The 22670-nt window shown below is 34.0% G+C and overlaps 2 protein-coding genes across 3 annotated transcripts; both read right to left on the minus strand.

Annotated features, from left to right (window-relative positions):
- Positions 1–4860: 4860 nt before the first annotated feature.
- On the minus strand, positions 4861–12409 carry LOC114166515 (probable linoleate 9S-lipoxygenase 5). Its single transcript, XM_028051257.1, has 9 exons — positions 12138–12409; positions 11445–11728; positions 10345–10585; positions 9476–9817; positions 9192–9277; positions 8150–8239; positions 6817–7115; positions 6056–6319; positions 4861–5755 (listed from the first exon to the last, which is right to left on the minus strand). Exons 1-9 carry the CDS (start codon positions 12355–12357, stop codon positions 4978–4980), a joined length of 2604 nt encoding a protein of 867 aa, XP_027907058.1. The 5' UTR covers positions 12358–12409; the 3' UTR covers positions 4861–4977.
- A 4048-nt stretch (positions 12410–16457) lies between these two features.
- Positions 16458–21462, minus strand: LOC114165784 (serine carboxypeptidase-like 20). 2 transcript variants are annotated; one of them, XM_028050367.1, is made up of 15 exons: positions 21234–21462; positions 20907–21059; positions 20647–20792; positions 20263–20339; positions 19981–20103; positions 19768–19870; positions 19655–19692; positions 19483–19584; positions 19023–19103; positions 18697–18942; positions 17855–17920; positions 17661–17782; positions 17119–17232; positions 16874–16919; positions 16458–16735 (listed from the first exon to the last, which is right to left on the minus strand). In XM_028050367.1, exons 2-15 carry the CDS (start codon positions 21053–21055, stop codon positions 16652–16654), a joined length of 1497 nt encoding a protein of 498 aa, XP_027906168.1. In that variant the 5' UTR covers positions 21056–21059; positions 21234–21462; the 3' UTR covers positions 16458–16651. The 2 variants fall into 2 exon arrangements, with proteins under 2 accessions (XP_027906168.1, XP_027906167.1); XM_028050366.1 differs by lacking the exon at positions 21234–21462 and having other exon boundaries at positions 20907–21200.
- Between the last annotated feature and the right edge of the window lie 1208 nt (positions 21463–22670).

Consider the following 22670-nt stretch of genomic DNA (forward strand, 5'->3'; position numbering starts at 1 on the left):
TTCCTCTCTTCTTCTTCTTCTTCTCCTTCTTTTCTTCTCCTTCTTCTTCTCTTTCTCCTTCTTTTTCTTCTTCTTCTCCTTCTTCTTCTTCTTCTCTTCTTCTTCTTCTCCTTCTTTTTCTTCTTTTCTTCTTCTCCTCGTCTTCTTATAAGGTGAGATTTGGGCGGGAAAATTTCCGCTTCTTTTACCGACGGATAAATCCGTCGGTAATTCAAATTAGGACAAAAAATTTCCCGCTTCTTTTACCGACGGATTTTTTCGTCGGTAAATCCGTCGGTAATTCAAATTTGGGCGGGAAATTTCCCGCTTCTTTTACCGACGGAAAAATCCGTCGGTAAATTTGTCGGTAAAAAAAATTTGAATTATCGACGGATTTTACCGACAGATTTTTCTGTCGGTAAATGAAATTTTTTTTACCGACGGATTTTTCCGTCGGTAATTAAAATTTGAGAATCCGCCGGTAAAATCCGTCGGTAATTCAAATTTACCGACAGAAGTATATCCGTCGGTAAAATTCCGTCGGTAATTTTAATTTTTTTTGTAGTGTTGATCGATGTCTAATTATGTTTTATCTTAATTTAAATTTAAACTTGAATTTTCTTATATTTTTAGAATTATAAAAATAATAACAGATTTAATATACATGATTAAGTGTCAAAATTTGCATTTGAGAATAACATAAGAACAAGAATGAAAAAAAAAAAACAAGAACATAATAATATAAATAATAGATAATATAGAAATTCTTAGAAGTCACGAGTTTAATCTATATAATTATACTAGTGTGATTCTGACTAACTATGACACCCAAGATAAAATTTGATTAAATTCAAAATGTTTGTAAAATGAAATACTAATCTATATTAATGATCTAGAGTAATTGAACGAATGTCCTTCAAATGGAAAAAATAATTGAATTCCAAAATTTAAATTAAAAAATGAAATAAATTCTTTGGTTAAAAATTGAGAGCATGCTTAATCATGCTTTCCATACGTCATTCAGATGTCTTACATTTTCGGACTTTGTTTGACTAATAACAATGTACTGGGGACATATATAACAACCTCAATTACAAATTACTATTTATACTTATTTTTTTACATAAAAATAAAATTAAAATAAATGTCCAATTTTCTAAAATATAAAATAAAATGAATTTTACTCTAAAAGTATTTATTTATTTTAAACTATTTTAAATGCTTCCTGACCCTACACATGGTCAACCAGCTCTATGTGCTACATATGGATTCCAAATCACCCCATCATATGTCAAGACATCCAACTGAACTCTAACATCAGCTATAGCGGAAGTAACGCATCCAGTGACATAACGTCTGGCAAGGGAATTGGTCTCCACATATGTATCCCGTAATTGCTTCCTTCCCAATGCAGGGAAGTGCTCGTATATCCAAGCCTGTATCAAATAACATTTCATTTAACTATTGTGATATAAAAGAAAAAACAAGTAAAATATTAAACAAAATGTAATATAAAAGGGTACATGTAGAAGAGGTAGATATCCAGCTAATTGCTTTGTATTTGCAAAGCTGACATCTCCTAGCTGCTCATATAAGAAGACAAGAGCAGCAACTCCCCAAGCATATCTACTGCATGTAGGGAGATCTCTAAATAGCTCGAGGTAATGTGTACGAACATAGATGGTGCTTTTATTAGCAAATATCGTGCACCCTACAAGGTGCAAAAGATATGCACGTGCAGCAAACTCCCATAGCTCGTTATCACAACAGCTATTGCTCTCTCAACTAGCTAAGTTTGACCTGTCCAGCCCGACTTTGATTCAACTCATCGCAAGCCAGACCTGATCAACACCAAGAAGTGTCATCAAAATCTCAACTGAATCTTCATATTCAAGATTGTCAGTGGAGCAAAACTCTCTAGTGACCAGACGTCATCTAAAGTGATGGTCATCTCACCAATTGGTAGATGAAAAGTATTAGTCTCGGGATGTCATCTCTCCACGAAACACAATATTAACCCAATATTGGAATATTCATATAAAATATCGCACAAAGGCGATGATCCAGAAGCTACCACAAAGGGGAGAACAAAAGGGTGATGAGGTCCTAATTTTTTCACTTTTTTAATGAGAGACTACTTTCACAACTCGATCCTAAGAAAAAAGAAACATAAAACAATAAAAATACATAACAACAATAAAATAAAACATTTATAAAAACTTCTTACTAACCTGACCATCCCATATGATCCGTGCAACATGATCTTGGTACCAATTCAATAAAGATGTATAAGAGGGACCACCTGGAAATGCTGCACCATCATTACCAATCCCCTGCCCCTCGTCCTGAGCAACATCGGAGGCCTCATGCTCAACAACATCATCCTGAACAACATTAGCCTCGAGCTGACCCCTTCTACGAGCTGAAGCGGTCGGTCTCCTCTGTGCAGCACCCTGTGCAGAACTCTCGGGTGCATCATGTGAACAACGTCTAGATAAATTTTCTCGTATCCTAACCATATCTATAATTCAAAGTTCCAAACATTACAAACAAACATAAATCATAAAATAAGACTATATTTATAATGGTAATAACTACTATCATTTAAGGATAATAACTACTATCATTTAAATTTGTAAGTCGTATTAGACTTTTGTTGGTTCAATGGGGTCTATATTTATATATATAGACACACATACAATGATGAAACACTTCCATAAATAGAGGAAGGTACACTCAACCAATGAGTCTGTGAGATATAATATATATATATATATATATATATATATATATATATATATATATATATATATATATATATATATATATATAAAAGTCTATGCCTTACCAAGAAAAGAAGTGAAAAACTGAAAAAAAAAATATTAAAACTGAAAAAAAAAGAAATAAAATATTGTAAATAAAAAAATAATAGGAAAGGAATGTCGACATCTGTTTCAGAAATTTGCGAAGCGGATGTCCACATTCGCCATGGTAGAAAAAAAAATAGAAAACGGATGTCGAAACCTGTTTCGCAAATTCTTGAAACGGATGTCGACATCTGTTTCAGGAATTTGTGAAACAGATTTCGACATCCGTTTCATAAAAAACGAAAAAAAAAAAGGAAATGGGATCTCGAAATCCGTTTCTCAAAATCTTAAAACGGATTTCGACATTTGTTTCATAAGAAAACAAAAAATAATAAATGAAATGGATCTCGACATCTGTTGTACACTTCTCTGAAGGGGATGTCGACATCCGTTATGGCACACATGGATTATAACATGGATACAACAACATTCAACATTCAGGTTCAACAATCACCATCATCATTCACGAAAAATCAATAAAAAGATTGAGAAAATTTAACTGGATGTGTGGATTATGGATTAAGTGCGGAACGAGAAGGCTGTAAATGCGGAACTGGAAGCTTGGGTCGCTCCGAACTGCTCTTGGTGGTGCTGCTTGCTGGTGCTTTGCGGGTACGGGTCAGATCTACTCCACAAGGCAGCAACGAGTGAATGCAAAAATGAGTGAAGGCAAAGAAGAGCAGGCAAAGAATAGTGAATGGAAATAAGAGAGGAAGGCTAAATTTAAATACTCGCTACTGCTAGGTTAGGTCAACGAGATTCCTTTTTGGGGGTGCAGGGCTGCAGTAAAAGCAGATTCACTAGGGTGCAGTGCAGTTGCAGTTTTTTTTTTACTATTTTTTCTCTTTCTTCTTTTATTTTTAACTGTGGGCAAAACTGAAAATAAGAAAAGTTTTGGGGGTACAGGAGAAAGGGTTGGGGTGCAGGGAGAATCCCCCTTGGGTGGTTGTGGGCCTTTGTAATGTGGTTTGAGCATTGGTTATGGTCTTTGGATTACCCTTTTGCACCCATAAGTTCCTCGTGCACTCCCATGAATTTAAAATAATAATATGAAAAGTTTATTTAAGCATTAATTTCAAAAGTTTATATTTTTTCAATATTACTTTTTAAATTAGTTGAGCCATTAAATTAAAAAAAAAATTGTATTTGTTAGTAATAGATTTTATTCATGAGCTAAATAAGGTTTTTGTCATTGGATTTTAATGTGAAATTAGAATTCGTCTCTATCTGAAAATTTGATATATTCTAGTCTTCAAACTTTTCAAATAAATAAATATAGTCATTTAAACTTATTTCACATTAAATTTTTTCGACATGTCAAATGTGTCTTTTAGCTAACATTAAAGCGGAAACATCGTCGTTTTTCGACTGATATTGAAACGGAAATGTGCTAAACAATGAAAATAACTCAAATGCTAGTAAGAAATATGTTTGACACATCAAAATAATTTAATGTAATTAGACCAAAAGAACTATTTTCATTTGTTTGTAAAGTTTGGATAACAAAATGAATCAAAATTTCATAAATGAACAGATTTCAATCTTATGTCAAAATTTAGTAACTAAAAATATATTTAACCACTATATATATATATATATATATATATATATATATATATATATATATATATATATATATATTTACGTAGCACTTTACAATAATCGGGCTAAATCAAAAGCTTTCTAGTGAGTTTTCTTTTTATTTTTCTTTTATAATTAAGTTAATCTATTACTAAGTAATCTCTTGAAAAAGCCTAATTAAATTTTATTTTTAATGTAATCTCTCCTTTGGTTGCAAGATTGTTTCCACTTAATTAACGTTACTCTGATGTATGGATCCTTCTCAACAACCATCATCCTCACTAAAGTTGTGAATCTCGACCAACCCATTTCACACTGATCCCTTGTTTGATTATTATCTTCACCAAGATTATGTTTAGATGAATTTTAAAATTTTCATAAGATTTAAACTACTTTGATATTTATACATATATCAACAACTTCAATTGCATAATACTTTTAGTTTAAACTTCAATTCTAATGATACAACAACACCACCAACAAAAACGTTTAAGAAATACACATAAGTTTTATCATCAACAATGAAAACTTGGTGAGCTATAAGAAGCAGTCAAATTGATATGCTGTTAGGAATCCCCATTCCTGTGATTCCAGTTTTTGAGGCAGAAGAAGTAGCTGCATCAGGATACAGAAGAGTGTACTCAATATTTGCAGGGCCACGTCTATTCTTAAGCTTAGGATCCCTATTCCTTTGCATGATCCTTGCTTGAATCTCCTTCAGTTCTTGTTTGAACTCAGCAAACCTATTCTGAATCACTTCACTGTCTATCCACCCTGGTGATTGCTGGCATCCCAAGTACACCTCATCACAAGTGTGTCTTGAGAGAACATCCACCAATGCCACTGCAAGACTCATTTCAAACCTATCAGGAAGCATCTTGAGGAAGAACTTATCTGGGTCCTTCAGGAACTCACCAAACTCCACTGTCCCTTCTAGAGGGACAAATTTCCTGCATAGTGTGGGCCGGTTTGGAGGGTACCCACTGTATGCATATTGGCCATAGTTTAGAGAGGCATGTTTGGCAGAAGCAATCCATATGAGGGTTGTTAGTGACTCCACAAGGTTTGAGAGTGTTGTCATTTGGTTCCACCATGTGTCATTGTGTTTGTCACCATGACCTTTGGTTCTAATCTCTGTCCACCAGGCTTGCAGTTCAACATCACCCTCAATGGCATCATTGTCTTTGTAGAAGAATGAGCAAAAATCTTTGACCCATTCTTTTATGGCTACCCATATCTCAAGTCCATCAGTGGCATAGGGATAGTCCAGCAGCAGAAGCTGAATCCCTGTAGGGTTATTCATGTCTCGATCTTGTACAGCCATGCCCCTGCAAAATTAGGTTTACAAAACCGACTTGTAAGATAAAGTTTACATCTGCTTATATATTACAATTTGGTCTTATATCAGGTTGATGTGTTAGGAATTTAAGTGTGAGTCTAAGTCCCACATTGGATAGAAATAAGAAAGTAGAACATTATATAAGAATAAAAACTCATAAACCTATTGTCTTAAGGTTTTGGGTTGAGAGTGGTGTCAATGCTTTATCTGGTTGGATTTAGGTCCTCTCTATAGACCTAACAAGTGATATCAGAACTGATGCTTACGGCTTAGACGAGAGTAGATGTACCTTTTGAGTAGATCAGCAGGGAGTCCTTGGTCATTGAATCTCCACTCTTTATAGAGGTCACATGAGATCTGCATACAGATTTCACCTGGAAATAATATTCTCTCGAAAATTCCTCCAGAGTTTATAAGGATGAGTCTTGCCAAGGCATTTATGTGCATGGTATCTTTGAAATGAGGATTCAACAATCTATGGATTGGGTGCATAACACTTAGCCTTCTTTTGGTGGCAATGATAAATGGTTCAACAACTGCATGAGTGCATAACCTGCATAAGTTTTCATTGCATAATACTTAAATGCCAGAGCAAACGTGATAATAGAATAAGTGCAATACTGAATTTCTTTGCAGTTCATTGTTTTCTCAAATAAAACAATATTTCTTTTGCATCTGAAGGAAAATGTTTCCACACACACAAAGGATCCTTGTATTTAATTTCATTGGCATACTAGAAATATTCATTGGCCACCAGGGATTGTTCTTATGCGTAATAGAATCAACAAGAGTTCTAGAAACCATTATTTGAGAAGGACAAGGAGTCTTAAAACATGATTATTCACTTGTATATTTTACAAACTTAACCTTATATCTATCAAAAGGAAAATCCTTTTCCTTTCTTTCTTATTTCTGTCACATGATTTGACATATTCAGTAGGTGATGCAGAAAAGAAGTACAGAAATTAATTTGAAACAGATTATTTTCAAGAATCTATGCAGAGTGAAAATTGAGTTAGTAACTGTGATTGCAGAAGGATTTGAACTCACCAATGGCTAATTAGTTGATGATAAACAGCATCATTAGCCAAGACATGAGCTTTAGCAAGCTGCCAGAGTGCTGCTTGTGTTCCCTGTTTGGCTGGAAGAAAAACTCTATGGATTTCAAGGTGAGGAGATTGACCTGGCAAGCTAAGTTCTATTGCCAATGGCTTAAGCATGCCATCACTCCTTAAGAATAGAAGGGTCCTTGATGCATAAGCACATACCCCATTTCCGTTTATTCTGTTCAAATATGGCATGAGGTAGTCATGGTGGTCCAGCATGAATATTCTTCCCTGCTCCATTGCCTACACAATTTTACAAGGAAGAGGACAAGAAATGAATAACACCCCCTTTGAGAAAAATGACCCTTAACTACTAGTCAATTTAGCCAAGTTGTTTTGAATTTGTTTGCTCCATTAACTACTATAAATATAATGAACAAATATTATATACAGTTACTCTATGTATTCTCTGATTAGATTTGGTGTTTCATCTTTGTAATATAAGTAAAAAATAAGTCCATTAAATGTCATCATTTATTACTAAGGTGAAGCTTCAAATGTGATCGGAGAACAACACTAACAGTACCTTCTAATGCAACATGCATGCAGAAAGTTATAAGCCGTGACTGATAGAAAGTTATGGAGTAGAATAATGTTAGGAAGAAGGCAATAAAGGAATGAATAAAGGAGAGAAAATGAACACAAAGAATTTAACGTAGTTCGACATACAAGATATATGTTTACGTCCACGACTACACTAGAAAGTATTTTTAGTTTGGTGTATCTCAAACTTTACAAAGGATTTCTTATATAGCAAGATAAAGAACCACATCTCACAATTCTAAGTGATGTGAGACTAAATCAAACACCATAATACTAACAAATAATACTATGTTTATTATTTATGTTAGGAATTCAAGGTTAGTCGGAAGTCCCATATTGGATAAAAAATAAGTAAGATGAACAATATATATCTAAAAAATCCATAAACCTATTATTTTAAGGTTTAGAGAATTAAAAGTAGTGTCTTAGTATCTTATATGGATTTGTTCATGTCTCGTGTCAAATCTACTCGGTGTCTCTTAAAAAACCTAATAATATAGATTATAGAATGATACTATGTTTCATTAAGGAATGGCGGAAAGAGCTTAGGTTTTACAAATTGCATGTTAATTTTATAATTTCTTAGCTCATGAAAGGTTATAAAAAGTAAATAAGAATTGTGACTAAAACTGAGGGTTACAACTTGAATACTATTTAGTATCTTCCAAAAGAAGTAACAAAAAAAAAAAAGCTTATTCTCTCAATGTCAAAGCTTCAAGACTTTGGTGACTTGCCTGAGAAAGTGTCCATCCTTCTAGCTTCTGTTCTATGATTGATTGCTGTATTGAACTCTGTATTCCGTATCTGTTCTGAGGTGGGAATGTCTGAAAGGAATATTGAAACCAAAAATAACGAAGTAAAAAATGGGAGTTTGAATATCATTTTTATTACACAAATGTTGAACTAACAATTTTACCCTAGCATAGTTAATGTAGTGGTAAAGTGTGACCAACATGCTAAAGCAGAACTTAAATTCATTCTATATTTCTTGGAAACTATATACAGTCTACAATTTTGATTTGACAACTTTGGCTGGTCTACACATGAGAACAAGCACAGTTCACAGTATTTGCCATTTGTTTTTACAATTTAGATTCAATGAGTTTGTCTTTGGTCCGAGGAATATTCTTTAATGTGACAGATTATTTGCAACAGAGTATTAAAAGGTTCAAAAGATATAGTCAAGAAAAAGTTGTTTCAATTAGAACATGAACTGAGCAAGTTGACCAATGCTGTACTACTATTTTTTACAGTAAACATCAAATAACTTTACCGTAAATGACAACTATGATCAGATGAAAATGTAAAAAACCTTTACATTGACACTCAATTTCTAATTGAGTTAAAGAGATTATATGTTTCCATTGTAAGAAACTATGTTTGGCTTCTACGTATCTATTGCAAGGTCTATCAAATGTTTTGTGGCTTATGCTAGGTGGACTAAGTCACAATCGAATCGTGACACTTTAGTTGTTATGCACTTCAAGTAGAACCTAACCATCAATTATAGTTTTTAATTTAGTGGTAAGTACTCGATCCAATAATTGGTATTAGAATTATGATCACAAATTCGATTCCTAATGGATCGAGTCACGATTGAAGAGTTTGATCGAGTCCCTTAGCATAGTCCAGGTTGGCCAAGTCACAAACAAATTGTTGAACTTGGACTACTATGCTCTTAATACCCTAAGAATTGAATAGGGGATCTGCAACACTTTATACATCATATAACACAGCATATTGCTCTAAATTCTAGTTCATAAGTGTCTAAAGTACCGTTAAGCATTGTATTCTGGTGGGGTGAGTTCCTGAAAGCATTTGTCTTCCAAACTCTATATCATCTTTCCAAGCCAATTCATTTTCTGAAAAGCAAAAGATCACAAAAAACATTGTCATGAAACAACTTAGCATAATTAGTAGTATCTTTGACAAATTTCTTGATTTGTTACTTTTCAATCTAAGATTTATTTACCATACAAACCGATCTCCTAAATTAACTGACATGGTAACCAGCTAACTGAAGTATTATATACAAAGAAATGGTGTCAAGATTTCTTTACCGGATATGATTTGAGGGATAGGCAATTGTCCATGATTTTCCTTGTTTGCAATAGTTATTTCCTTCAAGTATGCAACAGGTATCAGTTTCTTTAAGTTTTCTTTCATCCATCCCTCTATTACTTGGCTCCTATTGCTAGAAAACATGTCAAGTAACTCTTCGAATGATTGGAAGTTTGCAGCGTTTCTCTGTTGTAACAATTCTGCCTTTGGTGACAAAAAATGTACCATAGCATGGACACAATTTGATTTCAACTCCTTCAATTTATTGGGGGCAAATCTCTCATCTGATGGAACATATATGCCAAAGTTCATTGGTTGTGGCCGGCTCTCACTTGATGGACCTAAAATTTTCCACAGACACATGAAAATACATATGAGAATCAATTCAAAAAGCTACTAATCTATATTGCAGAAATAATCTAACACATAACCTTTAATTTCAAAGAACTATATTATTCTTACTTAGGCTCATTTTCCACTGAGATCCTCCAATCATAAATGCAAGGCAAAAAGTACCAAAGCAGGTAATGAAACTTGAAATGTTAAGAAATGGACTTTAAGCTTAATTCAATTCCACAAAATCAGCTTGGAATGTGAGATTTGCACCCACTTATATATTGAAAACTCGTTTTATCTCTGATTAATATGAGATCTTCAATAGTAGTAAAACAAACGTTTCATTCCTTAAAAGTGATGTGTAAAGTAAGAAATAATGGTGCATACACCCTTGATTCAACAGTACCTTGTAAGGCTTAACGAACCTTAAACCAAGTGTATTAAAACATGTTATTAAGCTGCAATTCCAATGGTTCATGCCAATTTAGATTTCTACCTTGAACTGAATTTAAAGGGAAAGTAAAATGAGCACCTGCTGTACTTTGTTTTCGACCTGTTCTTCCTCTACGGGGATACGGAAACAATTTTGTGCCACCAAGAACTGGTCTGAGGTGTTCAGGACCTTTTTCAGGATCACCAAGATCATTATAGTAGTCATAGTCATAGATTCTTTCCCATTCCTTTCTTTCTCCCATTCCATTACCCCTCAATATATCAAGCTCTTCCTTTCTTAGTTCCACTAATGCTCTTGGCGTTTGACTTGGAAGATAACACTGCCACAACCACAAAGTTATGCACTTTCATGTAACATAAATTTGCCAGTAGTATAACAGGAAAAGAAGATTAAACTAATCATTTGGTTCTACAACTGACACTCATTTCAGAATCAGTCCCTGCATGAAACAATATGTTTTAGTCACTACAAGACTCTTTTTTGGACACTAAAACTTTAGAAATTTAGGGTCTATTCAGACAAGTTTCTTCAGAAACACTCCCAGAAGAAAAAAAATTAAATGAGTTTCTGCTTTTTCTAAAATTACCTTATGCACAAGTTAAAAGAAGTTAAAGAAAATGAGAGAGCTTGCATAAGCTAATTTTAACTTACAGAGAAACTTATTTCACTTTTTCTTTTTATTTTTTAAGAGTGCTTATGGACCAACTTGTCCTAACATACCCTGGTGCCTAATTGACTGTCTTTTGGTTATGAACACAGTTCTCTGAAACAACTTCACACTACTTAGCAGCTAATATTTCATTCAAAATCTCTTATGTTTTGAAAATTGTTCCCAACAAAGTGTTTTGATTTTGAAACCAAGAAACAGAAACAATTGCGAATTATTTTCTCATGTTTTGTCTTCATCTGGTTGAATCTGACTCAACTCCATAACCTGCTCTTTGCCTTACACCTTCGACGAACTGTGTAGCAACCTTGTTTAGTTACATGTTGAATACTAAAAAATATTGAAAATATAAATCAACACACCCTTAGTAATATCAATAACTATATGTACTGGTAAGGGCATATAAGGAAAAAAGCTCAGGTTCTTATTTTCATACAGGGACTAGTTCCTAAGTAGTGTCACTTATATGATCCAAAAGATTAACTGGGTGAGAGAATAATATAAAACATACTCTATTTGAGAAGAAGAGTCTATCAGATTTGGTCTTCTTTATTGGATATATCCATGAATTGATATCATAGTGAATGATGCGGTTGCTAGAAGTCTCAATAGATGCAGATTGAAGGAAGAACTTCTTCTTGTACTTGTTTTGAATAACAAAAGCTCTTGGAGTTCCAAAATTTGAATCAGCATGTATCTTAATTTTATATATACTGGTTTGTGCATCATGACTGTGTTTCATGCTCTCACCTTGTTTGAAATATGCTTTCTCGCTCAATTTCCCTTTACCAGTCTCTGTCCAGTGCAACACAAAGTTGGAAACATGGTATGTTCCCTTTATTGAAACATATCTTACAATTATAGTAAACCATGCAATTCAAACAAGTTCTTGTAAAGGAAAAACAGTTCAAATATTGTTTTGATCCTTCTAATTGTCTTCAAGTTCTAATTTTTTTTCTAAAGTACAAAACTATAATTAGATAATGTATTGCAGAACTACTAACTTCTGCAACATCTTACTTTTAACACATGCACAGACTAATTATAACTTACAGAGATATTTAATCCAACCATATCCAATAACACAATTGGTTCATCATTTTTGGAGTAGTATTTGCTTATTTTCAAAAACTCTTTCATAAAGACTATTCCTTTTGAAAAAGATTGTGCACCAATGTTATCTGCATATAGAAGGTGCACTTACCAGGATCAACATCAGTTCCACTGTAAATCTGAACAGAAATGAATTTTCCAGGTATGGATTTGCTTTGGTTGTGTATGATGATGAACTTCCCTTTGAGAGTTATTTGTTGAGTAGCTTGGCATATAGGATTTAAGTTATTAACAATTTTGGTTGTGACTGAAGAGGAGTTCCATTTGGACACACTACTTGAAGCCATTTTTTGCATTCCATTGATACTCATACTTCCTTCTTACTTTGATGGTGTTTCTTACTCTCTTTGTTTCTGATAAATATATGCAATAATAGCTTCTGTATGAACTATAGTAATCAAATTATGATACTGGTTTATTTCTGTTCAAATACTTGCCTTCTTTTCAGTGACATAGCATCTGATACGTTACTTTTTGTCTTCACCATGAGGTTTTCTTGTGACTAAGAAAATGGCACCAACTAGGTTCTCAGAAATTATTGTATTGGTGTGAATTGACAATGGTAAGTTGGTAACTAGATTGAACAGTGTTTTTATTCGTTAGATTTGAATCAAACTTTACTCTCAATTTTATATTATTTTTTTATGAATATTCATATTGTAAAAAACTCATAAAATGTTTTTCTTCACTTCTAATACCTATAATAAATTATTTTTATTATTGCTATTTTATTCTAGATTCCATGAATTGTTTTTTTTTTTTTTGGCTGGCATATAGAAAGTTAGATTTTAGTCCCTGTAAATCAATTTCTAAAAGGGCTCATTTTAAATGAATAAAATCTTATACACAAACGCGTAAAAATATTGATATATTAAATGAACTAAAACGAAAATTTTACACTAGTTAAATCTGAACAATAAAAGTTTTAGAAATTAAAAAAAAAATACGATTATATTTTGGGGATAAAAATATTTTTAAACAGTGTTTAATTTTTCTCCAAGAAATTTATTTATTTTGAAACTTTCTCGAACGAACTAACATTATTTTTAGTCTTGTCCCTTGTTCTCTCTCCTCGACACTGACACTTCCAGAATTCAGAGTTTCCACGTAGTTCTGTTTTTAAAAATTGTTTTGGAAGGATTTAAAAAAAATTATAATTAAATTATATTTGTGTTTAACTTTTAAATTATGTAAAATTATTAGATATATCAAAATAAAGTAAAAATTAACTTTATTTATTTGTTGCAAAGTTACTTGTACCATTTTCACTGTGGCAAGATCATCACTTTTGTGATCATAAATTTTGATAGGAAGTGTTCTCAGCTGAATAACATAATAGTTAAATATTAATTTTGAATAATGTATATGGGATTTATTTTAATATGATAAATAATTATTTAATACAATAAGTAGATTATCATATTTTGATTTTAATAAAATAAAGAAAATATAATATTAGTATAAAATTTTAATTTCCTTAATTTTGTCCGAATTTTGTTGATATTTAAGGTAATTGAATTTGCATTTAACCTTAAGTAGTTGTCACATATATTAATTAAATGTAAGTGAACGGTAATATACAAGTATTTGGATAGAGTATTTTAACGAAGCAATTTATTTTTTTGAAGAATTTAGATTTTTTTGTGATGAAATGCCTTGTTTAGATAGAGAAATTAAAAAACATTTCAAATGCAAGCATTTTTTTGAAGGATTTCAATTAGTTAAATTAGTTGAAATTCAAATACCCTCAAAATAGGTGGAATTTGAAATTCTTCTCACTCAACCTCACATTCTAGACAATCCGAACGTGCCCGACGACCTGGACGGGCCTGACGACCTAGACGGGCCAGACAACCCAAACGAGCCCGACGACCTAGATGGGTCCGATGACCCGGACGGGCCTGACGACCTAGACGAAGCAGACAATCCGGACGAGCCTAACGACCTGAACGGGCCCGATGACCCAAACAAGCCTGATGACCCAAACGAGCCCGACGACCCGGACGAGTCCTTCCAATTCATTGGGCCCGTACACCCAGACGGGCCCGAAGACCCGGACGAGTCCGACGACTAGGATGGGCCCGAGGACCCGGACGGGCCCGACGACTTGGACATGTTCGACGACCAGGACAGGCCCGATGACCCGGACGGGCCCGACGATCCAAACAGGCCTGATGACTCGTACGAGCCAGACTATCCGGAGGGGTCCGACGACCCAAACGGACCCGACGGTTTGAAAGGGCTCGTACGAGTTTTCGGGCCCGTCTAGGTCGTCGGGCCTGTCCGGATCATCGAACGTGTCTAAGTCATTGGACCCATCCGAGTCGTCGGACCCGTACAGGTCCTCGGGCCCATCCTAGTCGTAGGACCCGTTCGGGTCTTTGGGCCCGTCTGGGTGTACGGGCCCGTCTGGGTCGTCGAACCCATCCGGGTGTTCGGACCCGTCGGGGTATTCGGTCCCGTCCAGATTTTCGGGCTCGTTCAGCTCGTCGGGCTCATCCAGTTGGGTCTGCCCGACCCATCTGGGTTGTCGAGCATGTTTCCAAATTTATCATGAACTCAAAACATAATTAAGCGTAAAACAAATATTGTTAAAATTAAATTTTATCTCACAATAAATTCAATTTTTTTCCAAAAAATAAATTGAAATGTAAGGTATTTTAATTTCTTTATCCAAACAAGTTATTTAAAAAATGAATGGAATTTAATTAAAAGCAATTCAAATACAAAGCATTTCAATTTCTAAGCATTGTTGAAATGCTCCATCCAAACACAAGGTAAGAATATTAAATTTACAAAGCAAAAAGCAAATGGTACAACCTTAAAGAAACTCTTTAGAATTTAATATTTACAAAGCAAAAATTAAACGGTAAAAAGTTCTACTTGGATGAAGAATTTCAACAATGCCGAGAAATTGAAATGCATTGTATTTGAATTGCTTGCAATTAAATTTTCTTCATTTTCTAAATAACTTGTTTGGATAAAGAAATTAAAATACCTTATCTTTCTATTTCTTGTTTGGATAAAATAATTGAATTTCTTGTGAGATAAAATTTCATTTTAAAAATATTTATTTTAGGCTTATGTTTTGAGTTCATAATAAATTTGGAAAGGGGCTCGACGACCCAGATGGATCGGGCCGACCCAACGACTCAACCAGGCTGGAAAATCCAAACGGTCTAGGTTGGGTTAGCTCGATGATCTAGACAAGCATGATCAGCCTGGCGACCCATACGGGCCGGTCATGCCCGTTAAGTTCGTCAACCCAACCCGTCTAGGTCATTGGACGGCTTGGATCCACTAGATCGTGGGGCCCGCTTGACCCATATAGGTTGTTGGGCCTATTTGTGTCATTGGGCACACCTGGCAAGTCTGTGTCATTGGGCCGACTCGACCTAGCAAGGTCGTTGGGCTGATTGGTATCGCCCGGGTTGTCTGGGCCCGTCTAGGTTGTTGGGTCGGTCAGGTCCAATTAGGTCATCGGGTCGATCATGCTTGTCAAGTCAACGGATCGGTCGGATCGTTGGACCTGTCCGACACGTAGGGTCGTCAGGCCTGCTCGATACCTTAGGTCGTCAGGCCCGCTCGATACCTTAGGTCGTCTGGCCCACCAAACCCGTTTAGATCGCCGAGCTTGCTCGTCATGGTTTGGCCATCGGACCTGCTGACATGTTTAAGTTGTCAAGCCCGCCCTACCCATATGTGTCATTAGGTCACCCCGGTCTGTCTGGGTCGTCAAGCTTGCTCTACTCGTTTGTGTTGTCAGGTCGGTCTGACCCGTCTAGAGTGTCTAGCCAACCCAGCCTGTCATGGTTGTCAAGTTTGCCGAGTCCATTTGGGATTGAGTCCAGAGTGTAAGGTTGAGTGAAAAAATTTTCAAATTCCACCTTGTTTAAATTCCTTCTAATTTAGCTAATTGAAATACTTAAAAAAAATACATACATTTTAAATGTTTTTTAATTTCTCTATCCAAATAAAGAATTTCATTACAAATAATTTCAAATTCTCCAAATAAATAAATTACTCTCTTGAATTACCTCATCCAAACAGAGCACAAAGAAACACTTTAGAATTTAAAGTTTACAAAGCAAAAAGTAAACGGTATAAAAGCTCCAGTTGCATATTAATATTATTTTTTCCTTTACTAAACACTTGAAACAACTAGTAAAAATCAAACATGTTGAATTACCTTAAACAAAAGTGAAGTTCAAATAAAATCAATAGAATTAAAGTTTTTTTTATTAAGATTGTGTTTTTTTCCTTTTTATTATATAAAAACGAAATATGACAGTACTTATTCTAATAAACCAATTATTTCACCCAACTCCTATATGATGTAACTTACATAGGAGATCCATCCTTATACCAAGTTTTTCTTAATATGATTCACACAATATTAAAAAATTAGAAAAGACTTCAACATACTAGATAACATCTAGTCTAAGCTTAATATTATTGATATAAACATAGAATACAGATATAATATCTGTTAACATACATCCACAAATCATCATCATTATCATCATTATTATTATATATTAATTATTATTGATGAAGTACACAGAAGATCAGAAGCACTCTTGCTCCATCTCCTCTGGTTTTTACTCATATTGGCAATCCAGCAAGAAAGCGTTTGTAAAAGTCCAATGCCTCTCGTGGTTTATATTCCGGAACAGTATGCCCAGATCCCTGCACCAAAAGTAACCAAACATTATAAACACTAACTAAATCAACATCAAAATTATTACATAGTTTAAGGTATATAGTTAAAAATGTCACATGACATCATCTCTCTTCATCACTACCATATGTTATGTATATACAAACCTTTATGGTCAGAAAAGTAAGGTTTTTGTCATATCCTTGAGTGTACCTGCAACCAATCAAGATAAGCCATTAATTAGAAGTTTGATCTTTTGCACTTTTTTGATTAAATATGTTCTTTTATTCTTGTATTTTTGAAAGGATAAATGTTGCTTGTTTCAAAAAGGTTCTTTCTTCCATTTAACTCCAAATATTTTAAGATTTATCAGGTAGGGATAAGACAACAGAGAAATGGAACAAGGAAATACCCAGCAACTTGACCATTGGAAGACCATGGCCTCCATTCATCAACAATCTTGTATCCAATAGATCTTGTCCATGCCTCACTCCCCGTATATGGAACACACATATCATGATCACCACTGCAAGAAACATGAAACTCTTAAGTTTTCTACAAATTAACACCATGAAGCATTAACCAAAGATAGCAGCAATAATAAGTAGAAATGCCATGAACTGTGACCAGAAAAGTTTATCAAATTAAGAAAGTCGATACTAGCAATGTCATTCATATTCAAATAAAGTAAATGGTGATTCAACAATACTCTGCAGTGGCTATGCTAAAACATGTTCACATATGTATTTTCTTTTTCAGTAGTCAACATTGGCAGAAAACAACAGGGACTATTGCATTGATGGAAAAATAATGTCATCCCAAACTAAAGGAAAAGCTGAAAAGATGTCCAAATTTTCTTTCATAAGATCAACTGGAACAATGAATTGCCTAAATCTATAGCAATGGAATATTCTCAGTTACCAACAATATAAAAAATGATATCTGGAAATTTACCTGAATATAAGTGCTCTATAACCTTTGGAAGTTAAGTACTTGTGATAGTCGATCATGCTCCCAGCATCATGATCAAAGAAAATTCTGTCTGTGCATATTTCCCAACTACTGACGACACTTTTCTGTTTCATCAGAAAGATCACAATTTAGTGTTTTCATATCCAAAGCAACAGGATTCTTACTAGAAACCTCACCTGTGCAACATGAATTGCTGTCCTGACTTCTTCATTGTTCAACCATGCGTTTGCAACCTCATCATCCTAAAGATAATATTACATCTTGTTACTAGCTAAACATTCAATGAATAGGTGATACAGTAAAATTGATGCCAATTATAACATGTTTTGTAGAACCCCAGGAACATTTTGACCAAAGCAGATATGATAGATAAAAGACAGATTGACAATAATATATTGTCCCTTCAATTGGGAAATATTTTTCACAAGCTTGTACTTTACTTCTAAACCAAATTCCAACAAACGACAAGGATGAAACAAATTGTTGTCAGAAATATGGTAGCTTTGATTTTTAGTAGGGAATGAACAATAACATAAGAGTAAAAGCCCTCAATAGTAAAGACTTTTAGAAGCTAAGGCTTAGTTTTCTGTTGACTCCATTATGTGCCAATGGAATCTGGCTTATCTTTATTTGTTAGAAATCTTTCCAGTGTCCACTATTTCTATCTGAATTGAGAAGCAAGCATTACTTCAAATATATAAGCTTTAGAACGATATAGATGACACATTTAAGAGTGTGTTTAATGTTAGCATTGAAGCTTCTCTAACTAACTTGAGCCATTCTCTTCTTCTGGACTATTTTCATCAATTTCTAATTCAGAAATCACCACTTGCTGTTGTAAATGAAAGAATTACAAGTTCTATTTTGCTTTTGGCACAGTAAGGAATCAACAGTTCTGAGGTGTATACAAGTAGCCATGAACTTCATGAAATTATCAAGCAATTAAAACAAATTGGTAGTTGGTAAGTAGAGGTTGAATGTCAAAAATAGATTATCAGATTGTGGTGATGGAACCTACCGTGCATGGTGGAGAAAGTTGTAAACTCGTCAGCTGTGGCCAAGTTGGTACAATTCCAGCTCTCACAGGTGCTCTTAGGGGCCAGGCACGACCGAACATTCTTTTCCTTACTGGGAAAGGTTTTTCAGTCTCGCCCAACTTCCGGAAGCTAGATGGCAACCTAATATAGGATTCTGTAATCTTCACTGCCTCTGAGGCGTGATAACATGGTTCCAGGATGTTGTAAATGTTTATCCCATCAACCAACTACAACAGCAAGAATCATCAATGTGTTCCAAATTCAATTAGCTTATTTCATGCCAGTAATTTATACATTGTTAAATCACCTCATCAACTTTAGCAAGCTTGCCAGAACAAATTTCACTGGTTGGATTATAAAAATTCCCATTGCACTCTCTGTTCACCTCCTGCAGCAAGCACCACTGATTAAATGAAACATATGTAGATGACAAAAAAGCATAGCAAGCTTTCAAACAGAAAACAGACTCGTTAAAACCAAAAGATAAAGTTCCAAACTTGTGCCTTAAATAGTGCATTTTGCTTTTATATCCAAAAATGTAAAAAAATTTCCTTAATTGCAATCAACATCAACCTAAACTAGCCTTAGTTGGAGCTTCTTTTTGTCTGCATTCATTGCAGTCTCCAGCACCTTCGTTGTGCTGGGTGTGACTAAGTGTGTTTAGTCCCACATCGTCAAATTTACATATTTTATAAAACAAAGACAAGCAATTGATATAATGGTGCATTAATTGTTCATCTGTCACATAATGAGGGGCTAATTTTCACCTTAAACAGGTCATCTGAGATAAGTCCCATCCCATGTACAAATGGAACAAGAGCATTGCCATCAAATTCTTCATCTGTCACACCATTTCCAACCATGTAACCCTGTTCACAATGACCATGAGATTGCATCCACAGGTTTGAAGACATAAATTTAGTAATCAAAGATAAAGACCTTGAGATTTAGTATGGGCTCCACACCAGCCTCAATTCCTGTGAAAGATCAAGAAACTGCATCTTATTTCTGACTCCATCATTCAAAACATTAACAACAAAACTTACTAGTACCTTTCACAACTTCAGCAGTGAGAGTAGGCACATACACTCCTGCATAGGACTCTCCAGCAATGAAGAACGGGTTGGTAAGGAACTCAGGGTATAGTTCAAACCACTGATTTTTTTTCAAAAACATAAAAAAGGAATATGTAAGAGCATTGTAACGAACACAAACTTCTTGATTCAAATAATTACTCAGTATCTCACAGTTGTTTCCTTAATTACCTTAAGAAGAAACTCATGTGAATCAGAGGCAGTCTGTGTGTCTCCAGTTATGTAATCAGTTTCATTCTTTGAGTATGACCACCCCACACCAGCAGGAGAATCCAAATATATAATATTGGAAACCTATAATACAAACCAGAATCACATACACATTGATCACAAGAAAACACAACCACTGAGTCATTGATGAATTACAGAGACACTGAACCCAAAACAGAACTATAACACAATAAACCATCATTCTTCTCCATCTACATTCCACCCTGTTTATAAAGCACAGACCTTTGACCAGCTGTATGGATTGAGATGTAGTGTGGGAAGACCCCCTTTTGTCTTCGCTGCCTCAAAATTAAAAGGACCTGAAACACAAAATCAATTGTCACATGATTCATAAAGTAAACCTAGGAACAACAAATAACACGACCGGAACCATATTTTCAGCTGAATGCCTCTTAGAACAGCCATCAAATCTACTTAGAAGAAAGTGCATTGAGTACAAGCTAATCATTGAAAACACTACGGTCTGAGCCTCACACTTAGGACCAACTACAAATGGTGTGAAGAAAACACTACGGTGTGAGCAATTGTAAACCATTTCTAGGTCACAATTCCTAAACTCTGTCAAAAGAAAAAAAAGGACAGTGTAGAAAGTGAACAATTAATTACCATGCTCATACACGAATCCATCAAAGCTAGAGCAGCCAGGTCCCCCATTAAGCCACAGAACCACAGGGTCCACAGAAGGGTCACCCTGTGATTCAACAAAATAGTAAAACAAGTTCTTCGAACGACTCTCACCCACTGTCACATACCTTCAAGAACCAAAAAACTTGAAAGGGTCAACGCTGATTTCTCAAAGGGTCAACATTTCAGAAAACAAAAAGACATTGTTTAGAGAAAAACACAGCACTCCTCTCTCCTCTCACCCAGCATAGTGCTTGGAAGGTAGAGTCCCACTGAAGCCAGGAACCTGTGCCACAATGGCACTTTCTGGTGCTGATTGTGTTGGCACAAAGCACAGGAAAATATGAAGTAAGACCAAACACAAACACATACTACAACAAGACTTGACCATGGTGCTGTAAGTCAAATAAGAGAAACAAGGAAAGTAAAAATATAATCTTTATCAACTATCACAAGCACCATAGTTTGTGACTCAATTTATAGAAGAGTGATGTATGATTATGAAGCAGTGATAGGTCCATGATATTTTTTTTTTATTGCAAGTTGCAAAACGTGTGTACTTTAGTTACCTTAGAAGCCAAGAGAGTAGTTACTGATATAATGAGTAGGAGAGAGAAAAGAGAATGACCCAATAGGCGCACATGCTTAACTGAACTATGAAGATAAGGAAAGTGGCTTTCTAAGAATGGTTGATGTTGGAAAAGGTTTAAGGTTCTTAAACATGGTGAAGAGATTGTTAGGGTTACAGGGCTGTGCAGTTGAAGGTTCCATGAAGGCCCAATAGTAGAGAGAAACCTATCAAGATAAAGGATTTGGTTTGATGCAGAAATTGCTTTCTTTATTAAGCATTCATCATGGAAAGGAAAAAAAAAGAAGCTATTTTACACTATTATTCACAAATAACAATTCTCATTTGGGACTTATTTTTTTAATAAAATATTAATTTATTTAAGTATCAAATAGGAGTATTCATTCTTATTTGTGAGATTAATTAATAAAGGTCAAGTGAGTGTTCAAGGTGTGAGAATTTAAATTTAAATTTTGTTTATCTCAAAAACATTTAAAAAGGTTGTGACTATCTTTATTTAATGGGAATAAGAAGTTAAGGGGCATTCATTTGCAAAATCATAACAAACACCTCATATTTAGTGTGTTTCAAAGTAAAAAATTAAATAAAAGATGTACTAAAAATAACATAAAAAGAACATTCAATATGCATGATTTGAAAAAATAAGTGCATTAAAAGAACATATGAAAATGAAAGAAACATGATCCATCAACTACATGGATGAATCACTCAAATAATATAGTTTAAGTAAAACTAGAAAACACATAAAGAGTGTTTCTGAACCACATTTTAAATTTGGTAAAATTGCATAATTTCGTAGCATAAAAGAATTATGAAGCAGATAAATCAACACCAAATTTATATTTTACCATAAATATATTACTTTTCTTTTCAAGTTTGCCTAATTAAAATACATTACTTCCCATAATCAACCAAAACTGAATCAATCTGTTCTGAAAATCTAACAGAATAAACTAGTGAAACAAATGAATTGATCAGAAAAAAAAAAAAACAAACTACAAAATCGATTTAAAAAAAATAGTCAATGAATCTGAAAATTGGCCAAAAACTAGTCTAAACTATTTAAAATAATATTAAATAATTTTTTTAATTTTTTAAATAATACAAAACATTTATTTATTATTTTACATATAAATTTATTATCTTAATAAGTAATCATAAATAATGCTGAAATTTTAATTTAAGTATGATAGCATATTTTATTTTAAATGTTGAAAACTTGTAATTTTATGTTTTATTTTAATTTTTAATATTATAGAATTAAATATTATATTTTTAGTATTACTTTATATATTATTAAATTATTATAGTAATTTTATTAACCCCAATTTAATCTCATATGAGCTAATAAATCTCGAATCAATTTTTAGCTTGGTCTGATGTCAATTACCAGATAAATATATAAATTTTAACTATC

The sequence above is a fragment of the Vigna unguiculata genome, chromosome 10 (assembly GCF_004118075.2).
Source record: "Vigna unguiculata cultivar IT97K-499-35 chromosome 10, ASM411807v1, whole genome shotgun sequence".
NCBI lineage: Eukaryota > Viridiplantae > Streptophyta > Magnoliopsida > Fabales > Fabaceae > Vigna > Vigna unguiculata.

Excerpts from the sequence above, each read along its gene's own strand:
- LOC114166515 (XM_028051257.1), bottom strand. The coding sequence starts at position 12,357 with ATGAGTATCAATGGAATGCAAAAAATGGCTTCAAGTAGTGTGTCCAAA. Across the intron at positions 11,729-12,137 it reads TGGAACTGATGTTGATCCTG|AGACTGGTAAAGGGAAATTG; the intron begins GTAAGTGCACCT and ends TGCACTGGACAG. Across the intron at positions 7,116-8,149 it reads AAGGATGGACACTTTCTCAG|GCAATGGAGCAGGGAAGAAT; the intron begins GCAAGTCACCAA and ends AAAATTGTGTAG.
- LOC114165784 (XM_028050367.1), bottom strand. The coding sequence starts at position 21,055 with ATGGTCAAGTCTTGTTGTAGTATGTGTTTGTGTTTGGTCTTACTTCAT. Across the intron at positions 20,340-20,646 it reads TGGATTCGTGTATGAGCATG|GTCCTTTTAATTTTGAGGCA; the intron begins GTAATTAATTGT and ends TTTGTGTTTCAG. Across the intron at positions 17,233-17,660 it reads TATAGAGCACTTATATTCAG|TGGTGATCATGATATGTGTG; the intron begins GTAAATTTCCAG and ends TGTTTCTTGCAG.